Here is a 10,795-nt window from a genome sequence, read left to right on the forward strand (position 1 = left end):
AATTTATGTGCATATCACTTCAAAAACCAACTTCTACTTCTTCATCTTCTTCAAATTTGTTTCCTTTCGGTTAAAATGGCTTTTATAACATCATGGATGTGTTTTAACACCATGCATGTAGAAAAACATGGTTGCATGTTCATCATCTTAGCACAAAAATAGGTTTTCAAGTTGAGAACATAAAACTCATTTTTAAGAGTTCTTGAGAAATAAGATTTTAGTATTTTAATGCATGTATGTAAATTATGATTTTTAAATATATTTGATCTCTGGAAACATGACCATGACATGCATGGATCATGATTTCATAAAATATTTCAAAAGATTTACTCAAAGAAATGATGAAAACTCATTTTTCTAACCAATCATCATGCATGTAATCTGCCATATTTCTTTGTCTGAATTTAAACTGCCATATCTCACTCATTTCTTAACAAAAATTCGAGATTATTTTTTAGAAATATAATATTGTGAGTTAGATTTCAAACCCATCTGACCTCAGTAGAAAATTTCAATATTTCAATTTTTAACAATTTTTACAAAACCGTTGCTCAAACAACACCTTTTTATGAATACTAGTTTTGTAATAAATGTTCAAAGGTCTTATTCCTCACTAAAAATCTAGGAAAATTTAATTTGAGCACTTAATATCATGTATTAAGTGGGACAAAAAGATCTTGATTCAAGGAACATGTTGCAAAAATTCCCAAAGTAACATCAATAATCTTTACCAAAATCATAAGAACCAAGTTTTCTCTATAATTTATTGAGCCTTTAAGCATTTTTTTTCGACATCAAAAATAAGAAAACAATTTTTCATTGTTATTAAATTGTATGAAGATGCATTCTGAAAATTTTCAGCTCAATATATATTTTCTTTATTTTTACATGAAAATAATAAGAAAATAAAGTGTTAAAGCATATAAAATATTTACACTAGTAAATAAATTCCGGAAAAATTTATTAATGACCTATACTGTAGAAAAACATCCCCCATGAAGTTTGAAAATGTTTTATTACTATTTACTATTAGTTTTTATTTTATTGTTATTAAGCACAAATAAATAACAAAAGTCAGGTTCCAAATTATAAAAATCATATTTATTATTTTTCGAAGCTTCTATATATTATATAAGCTTCCTAGAAAAATTTGATGAATTTTCCATAACATTTTACTATCTATCCAAGATTGAATGTATATTAAAAGATTTAAATAAGTTTAAAATATTTAAACTTATCCACAATTCACAAAAACATACCAGGAAATCGTTTATTACATTACTACCATAAATAAAAAATTTGGGGATTTATCTTAAGTGTTTACTATTTATTTCTATTTTTCTTGGTATTCTGATTATCATAATTTCAAACTATATTATGTTATAAACTTGAGAGTACTCACCAACTATTTTTATAGTTGACGTTCGTTTTACACGCTTTTAATGAATCATCGAGTAAGTGGCACTTAGGGACACTTCACTTTTAGGAGCATTCGCATGTGTTGTATTTCAATTTACATTGTAATTTCATTTAAAAATATGTTTAAACATTGTAAATTTGTAATAATTTTTAACACTATAGTTGGGGTTGTCTTTTAACTTTTTCTATGAAACCCTTTTGTACTGCTACACCCCGTATTTCCGCTTTAGCGGGGTGTGACAAAAATGGTATCAGAGCCAAAGGTTATAGAGAATACCAGTTTTCCTTTGGAGAACCTTGTACTATAGCCAAAAAATTTCAAAACGCTTTTAAAATACCTTTTCATTGACTTGTAAATCAGTTTAAACCATGGTTGTCAAAATCGTGATCCTGATCGTAGGATCGTACGATCCTACGATCCTAGGTATGAAAAACAATCCGGATCGTAAAATGATCGTATTTGAGGTAGGATCGCAGGTAGGATCGTAAGATCGTAAGTAGGATCATAGGATCGAGATCCGATCCGATCTTACCTTCCATTAATTCTTTTTTTTTCAAATGAAATTTTTTTACCACTTTATGTCTTTTACCCTTTACTAATCCACATTTATCAATTTTTATTGTGACTATAACTAATATTTTAAAATTTAAATGAAAAATTAAATGTTTGAAATATTTTTTATGATTAAATATTATAAATTAATATTATATTTTATTTTGTCGGATCTTAGGATCTCGATCCCGATCTTACAAACCAAAAAACGATCCTATGTAGGATCCCGATCTTGACAACCTTGGTTTAAACCATTGGATGGACCTCATTTGTTTGTGGGATAATGATTTAAAAGGGTAATATATTCTTCAATTTGTACACATCTGGTCATTGAGTTTATTTTTTGTTCACATTTACCCCTTCAACTTGTTAAACTATACACATTCAGTCCTTATGACCGGTTATTTCATTTTAACCAGTAAAAATGTCTTAATATGGTAACATATTTCTCATTTTGTATACATTTAGTCCTTATTATTTTTGTATATATTTAGTCCTTTTTTTTTTGTTGCAAAATAATTTATTTTGTTTTTATACTCATTCAATACTTATGAATGTTTTCTTTAAGGTTTTCTCACATCTTACATGGAACAATCATTAACGGGGTGTTTTAGGCTTTTGATGCTTATGTCCATCGCGATCTCGACTACTTGATTGCTTAGGTCATGTGTTTTGAACATCATAACTTTTTCATACTATCTCGGATTTTAACGATCTTTATATTTATGTGTTTGTATTTTAATCTACTACAACTTTCATTTAGATTACTCTCGTTAAAAAGTAATATATTTTTTAATTACGATCTTTATATACATACGTTTTTTATGAATGCATGTATGGATGTTTTTTTATAAAATCGTAAGTAAAAACATTATATTTTAACGGGAATAATCTTAACGAAAGTTATAGCAGACTTAAAAAACGAACACGTAGATATAAATATCGTTAAAATCAGATATCATATGAAGTTAAAACATTCGGAATACAAAACCTAAGCCAAACCACAAGACATATGCAACCAAGCAATCGAGACCGCGATGGACATAAGCATTAACAACCCCAAACACTTCATCAATCAGGGATGAACGCAGGATTTGGCAGTAGGTGTTGTTGGTCCGTAGTAGGTGTTGTCGGTAAGTAGAAAAAAGAAAAAATATCAAAAAATTTACACTTCGTACAGAAAAAGCAGGGGTTATCTGTGCCACTGCGGACACCCAAAGAGAACCGTCACTGTCATCAATGATAGTCTCATGTTAGATGTCGTGAAAAAAACTCTAAATAAATCATTCATAAGTACTGAATTTGTACAAAAACAAAAAATGACTTACATATATATATATATATATATATATATATATATATATATATATATATATATATATATATATATATATATATATATATATATATATATTAAGGACCAAATGCGTATAAAAATATTAAGGATTAAATGTGTACAAAATGAAAAATATATTACCCTAATAAGTCATTTTTCCAGGCTATTCTGGAATAACCAGTCATAAAGACTAGATGTGTACAGTTTAACAAGTTGAAGAGGTAAATATGAACGAAAAAAAACTCAGAGATCAAATGTGTGCAAATCAAAAAATATATTACCCTTTTAAGTCATTATCCCCTTATTTGTTGTATAAATCGAGTTTCTAAATCGAACTTCTAAACCACAATAACATCTCCGAAATCGGTCAATTGGTTGACATCACAACGAAATTATGAATGTAATGACATAATTGAGAAAGAAAAAAAAAGTCGGTATCAAAATCGAAATTTTGTAGTAATATAGTGACTTTCTTGCAATTTGAAACTTGGTATCAAAATTGAAATTTTGGTAAACTTAGTGACTTATTGCAATTCAAGAAAAATGGTTACTGAGAAAACAAGTTTACTGGTCATTTGGTTGATATTGCAACAAAATTATAAATATAGTGATATAATTAAGAAGAAAAAAACTTATTGTCAAAATCAAAATTGAGGTAATATAACGATTTTCTTGCAATTTGCCCTTTGGATAATATTGTTAGATTTTTTATATTGAAATGAAAAATTAAATATCATCTTTATATTTTCTTCATGCTTATCCTCCTACACATATAACATTGTGACATGTGGATACCACTAATTTTCTTTCTTAATCCCTTTCTTGATTTTGACACTTATTGTGATCATATAAGGATGAATAGGATGGAAATGTATGAAATATTTGATTTCTCATAATGAATATTATAAATGAAAAATACAATGTCATAATTAAATAATTAATAAGATACCTTGCTATATTTGCACATTCAGGAGTGTTTTTCAAAATAACTTATTAAATTATTGATTTTTTGAAAAGTCCATAAATTTAAAAAAAAAAAAAAAATGTTTTGTAACACTAACATTTTAGGGAAAAAAATAACTTATTCAAAAAAAAAAAACGACTTTTTCAAAAAGCTAGGAACTCCTAACTTTTCCAAAAAGTCAATAAGTTGATTGAAAAACACTCCCAAAGACCGCCTTAACCCTGTTATTTGTTACCTACTCAAAATACTTTCCAGTAAAACGAAATCTCGATCAAAAGTTCGCATTATGGATTTACTTGTAATAATTAAAAAGCAACATCAAAGCGACTTTAACATAAAATTTTGTAACCAAAATTCATAACCACCAAAAGATAGTATAACTACAAAGTGATTATTTGTGGAACAAAAAAAACGACAAATCTTGTCTTCCGCTAAAACATAACATTCGAATGATCAATCGATTATCATATGTACAACTTTTCCCAAAGATATGTATATATACACTTACTTTGACCCAAACATCCTCACCAAAAAAAACGTTAGATCGTTACAACAAAATCTTTTTAATCGTGAAGGCTATAAGAACATCTGACTCCTAAGAAAGCTTTTGAGCGTTTTCAACTGCTTTAACGTAAAAGTATAATCTCCATAGTGTTATATTATCCTGCAGCATAACCACATAATATGAGCAGTTGAGGAACGCGAAACCAAACATTCCTTATAAGGGTATGGATACGTCTCCTTCAAAGACGTGCTTTAAAGCTATTAAAGCGTCATCTGAACTCCGTAGTTAAACGTGTTTGGGCAAAAGCAGGTCAAAACTCCATAGTTAGATATGCTTGGGCAAAAACAGTACAGTCGATTAGAAGGAGAACGAAACATTCCTTATAAGAGTGTGGATATCTCTGCTTCCAAAACGTTTTTTAAATCCGTAAGGGTGCTTTTTGGTGGAGCTTTTTCATAAAAAGAAAAGCTTGAAATAGAAAACTCATTATAGCTCCACAATAGGATAGTTTTTTTTTTAATTTGCTTGTTTATATATTGTTTGTATACATTGACTATTTATAGTTGCTTGAAATCTAGAGGACCCACCACAATCACCGAAAAAGCTATGGTAAAGCTTAAGAATTTACATGCTCCTTGAAAAAGCTCCTCTAATAGTTTTTTTCAATTTTGAAGAGATTTTTATTTGAAAATGTTCTTAAAAACTCCTAAAAGAACCTATTGTGTATAATCTTCCCGAGTTTTAGCAAAGAAGATAAAAGAAAGGAAAGCAAGTAGGGATAGAAAGGAAAGTGCCATGAGAGAAGTCAAAAGAAAATGAGTTTAGGTCATTTTTGGTCACTTAACATTTGGTTTTGTTCTCATTTTGTCACTTTGTGCTCATTTAGTCGCTTAACTTTTGTTTTGATCATAATTAGTCACCTAACTTTTAAAATTGTGCTCATTTAGTACGAGTACGAGCACAATTTTAAAAGTTTGGTGACTAAACGAGTACAAAACCAAAAGTTAAGTGACCAAAACTCTCTCTCTCTCTCTCTCTCTCATGAAGCTTAAGGAACATCGATATCTTTTACTTTTCTTCTCACTTCTATCAATTTCCCTCATTAAGTTGAACTCGTGTTGGTGGTTAAGCATAGTCATGCAACAGCAGACCAAATCTATATTCCTAGTGGGAAGTCCTCATGTCGGGACGATCAAACACAATATCTATATCTGGTAAGTGTGTGTGTGTGTGTGGGGGGGGGGGGGGGGGGGGGGGGATTCCTTACAAAGGCGAGGGTGTGTCTAATTTCAGAACGTTTTTTTTTTATATTGGGCAATACAAGGATGGGTGACCCCTAGGAAGTAATAACGTAGGGTTGCTCAAAGATGACGATATCTTGGTCTATGTGTTTGTATTTAGGGATGATTATGTTATAGATATTATCATTTTTTCTTCAAAAGAATAGATATTATCATTCAAGTACAGATAAAACATTATTGTGTTACCTCTTGTTGCAGATCAACATCAATATTATCAGAAGATCGCTTTTCAGATGGCTTTCCCCGTTGTATAATTTCCGCAACACGATCCAAGTTTTTTGGAGGCAACTTTTCGATTAATTTTCGTAGCTTATGCTTTTCCAAAAGTGTCATGTGCCTGATTAAACCAAATTTTTCATAAAATCCAAATATTAATATTAAGTCTTAGAAAGAACAAGTTTGTCTACCAAATAACAAATTTACACAGTTAATAGCCATAACAAATATTAAAATGGTTAACCGAAAGATATAGCATCTTACTTTCATTTCTTCCTATTACATCATTATCCTTTTAAAAATCCCCCTAATTAGCAATGGCATCCAAATACAAAAAGCAATTTTCACTAAGAAGAGTTTTCAAAGTACAATGTCTTGATACAAAAAAGAATGTAAGTATATTGTTGTAATATAAAAAAAATGAAAGCTAAATGCTCTAAGAGCATCTCCAATGGTTAGCCTATGCTAAGACTCAAAAAAAAATTGCCAACTCATCATTCCTATAACTTTAAGCTCTAATTAAATAACATCTCCAATAGTTAACTCCTTTAAATAGCTTTTTTTTTCTTAAATTAACTAATATATCTTTATCTATCTAAAATATTCTATAAACCCCCTCATTTAACTAGTCGTTTTCTAAACACGCATTATATCCAAAATGTCACAAACATATATATATATATATATATATATATATATACACACACACACACACACACACAACTATGTCGGGTCATTATTTTATGTACATAAAATATGAAAAAAGTATTACGTCGTAGTTATAAAAAATTTAAAAATAAAGGTTTTAAAAACGTTATTAAAATCAATATAAAATTTACATTTCTTAAATAAATTGTCATTATATATAATAAAATGAATTAATTAGTAAACAAATAACAATAATTTAAAACAAAAATATATTTAAGGAGTAAAATGAAATATTACTACAGAACGAGGGCTTAGATATATACTAAATGTAAAAGTATATTAACCACTCAATATATATTTGACTAATACATATTGACTAGTCAATAAAATAAGCAAATAATCTATCTCCTCCAATACTTACCATTTAATAGATAAAAGTAAATAGTAATAAGATCAAAAAAGAAGCTTCCATTGCAGATGCTCTAATAAACAAATAAATTAAAGTATGTAGCTACTTCTTGCACTTAAAATCAGTCAAATAATCAAAAAACGAAAAAAAAAAATCAAAATTAATTTTCATTCTATTTTATCTCAACTCATACCAAGATTTAAGTTTTTGAACTTATTAACTACTTTGGACACATGGTATGATGATTGGTGAGTAAACTATTTCATTTAAACACTTAGAACACATATGTTTTGATGATTATTTACTTATTTTGTTAATATATTGGTCATATTTAATTTTTCTAAAATAATTTTTTTAATAATTTAAGGTCTTGCAACTTTTGCAGCCTTGGCTTATAACCAGAATAACATGATCTATCAACATATAAACATTTGATAAGCTGACCATTTACTTTCAGCATTTCTTTAAAAAGACGTAAAAGCCCTCCATCAACAAATCAATGGCAGACTGAAAAATGAAAAGTTACCTGCAACTGGAAATGATAACATCAAGAAGCTCTTCAAGTTTATCCTCCATACGCCCAAGCTGTAAAAAACCACAAATTCATCATCAAATTAGCCAAAAAAGAAATGTAAAAAATAAAAAATCAGAACTTGAGATTTTTTTATTTACAATTGCAGATAATTCAGCAGAATGTTTCTCCATCTTTTCTACGACCTTCGGACCTCTGTTTACCAGAAGAACTTGCAAATCATCATTAACCTGAAAATGGGGGAAGGAAGGGCAAAAGGGTCAAATGAAAGTAGGATTCTATGATACACAAATAAATGTCAGAATATCTACCTCTCCATTTTCTTTATCATCTCTAGAAGTTGATCCCAAAAACGACTCATTCATGTGTTCATGAGAGCCATTTGCTTGTTTTAAACAATCACCACACAACAACTAAAAAAATGAAGGATTAAATTAACAAGTAATAAGCATAAATATCATATAAGAACATGTGAAATATAAAAACTTCAATAACCTTGGATTCATTAGTGTTGCTTTTTTGGGTATTATTGTCCATTTCAGAAAACTTTGCGCATCCCCTATTCTGACATGACTTATCTGATATAGCCATACCCTTTTGTTCATTTGGTGTTACCTGTATATTTCAAAATATTCAGACAGGGGAAATGGTAAGCTTGAAATAACATAGAGTTAATGTCACATAATGGCCAAATAAGTCATTAAAACAATAATTTTGTCTCATCTTAACCATGTGATACGATAAAAGATCTATGCTCTTCACAAATAAAAGGAAACTTTGTGATTCATGATATAATTTTAACTCTCAAGATTCGGATTCTTAGCTACTAAAAACTTATAAGTTTAAGATACAAATGTGGCAATGTAATATAAGAACCTATAAATGAAAATATAATTGTTTCCACAAACGCCCAAGTTCATTCATGATTCAACCACTTAATATACCAATTCGGTAACTTTTCCTTTTTCCAATATAGTTGATTAGTAATGCTTATAGAATAGTGATAGAGTGAAACAAAACATGTGTGAATTCAAAGACAAAGAAGATGAAACCTTAAGTCTCTTTGGTGCACGATTTTCAGTCACAACTTCACAGTTTGAATCTTGAAATCTTGCACAGGTCTTTGTAGGTCCCATAAGAGCTCTTAACCGATGCATTGAAAAAACAGGGCCCAACATCTGCTTTCAAATTTTATGTAAGCAATCAAGTGATAGTATAACACTTCATGAAAAAGTTATAAACTTGCCCAATAACATCTAGATCAAATAAAAACCATGGCGGAAAGTTATTTGAGACATAGAGCATACCTCATCTACTTCCTTTGTGAGAGTAACAACACTTTGGCGTAGCATTGACATCAATCTTGCTTTCTCAACACCTGAGAGTCCATATCCTACAGCATTAGAAAACAAGGAACCAAGGCCAGCAGGAGAAGTTTTCTCATTAGATGCACCGCTCCTATTTGCTTCTGTTCCAACTAATCGAGAAGAAGAAGGTGAGAAATCATCTCCGGAGAGCAACTCTGATACACCGCGAATGTAGTATTGGAATAAGTCAGGCCCGATATCTGAATCATCTGAGGTATTCATGTCCCTTGAGATTTCTGACATGATCCGGATTCACCACCGGCAATGATTTTTCGTTTTCGTTATGCGATTCTTCTGCTACAGTTAACATGGAACACGAGCAGGGATGTTAATTGCTTAGATGAAATTACGGAGCCATGGAATCAAACCAATAAGAAAACACACGAAACTTAAATTTTAGATGCATCAAGATCTTACGATGGAACAATAATGATAACCAAACGACGTTTGAGGAACCGAAATATAAACCCTAGCCCTAACCCTAAACCCTTGAAATTCAATAATGATAACAAAACGAACCTTGAGAAACCGAGATGAAGCTTCTAGGGTTTCCGACCGGAGACGTTCATCGTCGGTTCTGCATTTGTTGATTCCTTCTCCGGATTGAGGCTCGGCGAATAACAGGATGATCTGAGATTTCACGGGCTCTTTCGAGGCTTCACTCGATTGGAATGGCGATTGATTTCTCTGATCATCTGGTTCGTAAATCAAATCTAATCGGATTGTTAACTGCTCGTGGATGATGTATCACTTGTAACGTTTAAATTTTTCCACCATGACATTAGCAGAATAGAAGTACTCAGGTCCTTTTAGGGTGCCCGAAGCAAGGGTGTATGTATATCGCAAAACTAGCATCAATGTATTGGTCACTTGATCACTTTTTATTTTTGTTCATATCATATATTACAACTCTTTTTTTATAAATGGTACCTATTTTACTCTTTTATGGCGTCTTTTTTTTTTTTTTTTTTTTTTCGGGATGCCTTTTGTATATTTTATATATAAAATAAATTTTATATATATTTTAATTTAATTTATAACTTTTAAATTAATTTTATTCAGTACCAACAAATCTCGTGGAGGATCGTGTTGGAAATATTTTTATAGGGCACTTGCAGAACATGGATCACTTTCAGTTTAGAGTAAATTACACGAATGGTCCTTATGGTTTAGAGTAATTTGCGCGTTTGGTATCTAATTTATTTTTTTAACTCAGAAGGTCCCTACTGTTTGTTTTTGTTACACGTTTGGTCCCTGTCTTACCTAAAAAAACTATTTTGACCTTGATTTTTTAAAATATTTAAATAAACACACCCCAACCCCCTCACTTTACCCTACCAATCCTACATTTTTTTCCTATTTAAATAATAATTTTTTTAGATAAGACAGGGACCAATCACGTAATAAAAACAAACATTAAGGACCAAACGCATAATAAAAACAAACATTAGGGACTTTCTGAGTTAAACAAATAAGTTAGGGACCAAGCACGCAAATTACCCCAAACCATAGGGACCATTCGTGTAATTTACTCTTCAATTTACA

At 30.1% G+C, this 10,795-nt stretch overlaps 1 protein-coding gene across 2 annotated transcripts; it reads right to left on the reverse strand.

The window, feature by feature from the left end:
* Nucleotides 1-4,600: 4,600 nt before the first annotated feature.
* LOC145037278 (uncharacterized) lies at nt 4,601-10,133 on the reverse strand. Of its 2 annotated transcripts, none has more exons than XM_078985904.1 (9): nt 9,770-10,133; nt 9,191-9,547; nt 8,936-9,061; nt 8,379-8,498; nt 8,195-8,296; nt 8,024-8,113; nt 7,878-7,936; nt 6,265-6,415; nt 4,601-4,936 (listed from the first exon to the last, which is right to left on the reverse strand). In XM_078985904.1, exons 2-9 carry the CDS (start codon nt 9,491-9,493, stop codon nt 4,868-4,870), a joined length of 1,020 nt encoding a protein of 339 aa, XP_078842030.1. In that variant the 5' UTR covers nt 9,494-9,547; nt 9,770-10,133; the 3' UTR covers nt 4,601-4,867. The 2 variants fall into 2 exon arrangements, with proteins under 2 accessions (XP_078842030.1, XP_078842029.1); XM_078985903.1 differs by having other exon boundaries at nt 9,191-9,544; nt 9,770-10,132.
* Nucleotides 10,134-10,795: the final 662 nt, after the last annotated feature.

Source organism: Lactuca saligna, chromosome 3, assembly GCF_052625555.1.
Source record: "Lactuca saligna cultivar CGN05327 chromosome 3, ASM5262555v1, whole genome shotgun sequence".
NCBI lineage: Eukaryota > Viridiplantae > Streptophyta > Magnoliopsida > Asterales > Asteraceae > Lactuca > Lactuca saligna.

What these genes read in the sequence shown, in the direction of transcription:
- LOC145037278 (XM_078985904.1), bottom strand. Translation starts at nt 9,493, where the DNA reads ATGTCAGAAATCTCAAGGGACATGAATACCTCAGATGATTCAGATATC. An exon ending in GTGCACCAAAGAGACTTAAG is followed by an intron (nt 8,499 to 8,935) that starts GTTTCATCTTCT and finishes TGAAATATACAG; the next exon opens with GTAACACCAAATGAACAAAA. An exon ending in CTGCTGAATTATCTGCAATT is followed by an intron (nt 7,937 to 8,023) that starts GTAAATAAAAAA and finishes GGTTTTTTACAG; the next exon opens with CTTGGGCGTATGGAGGATAA.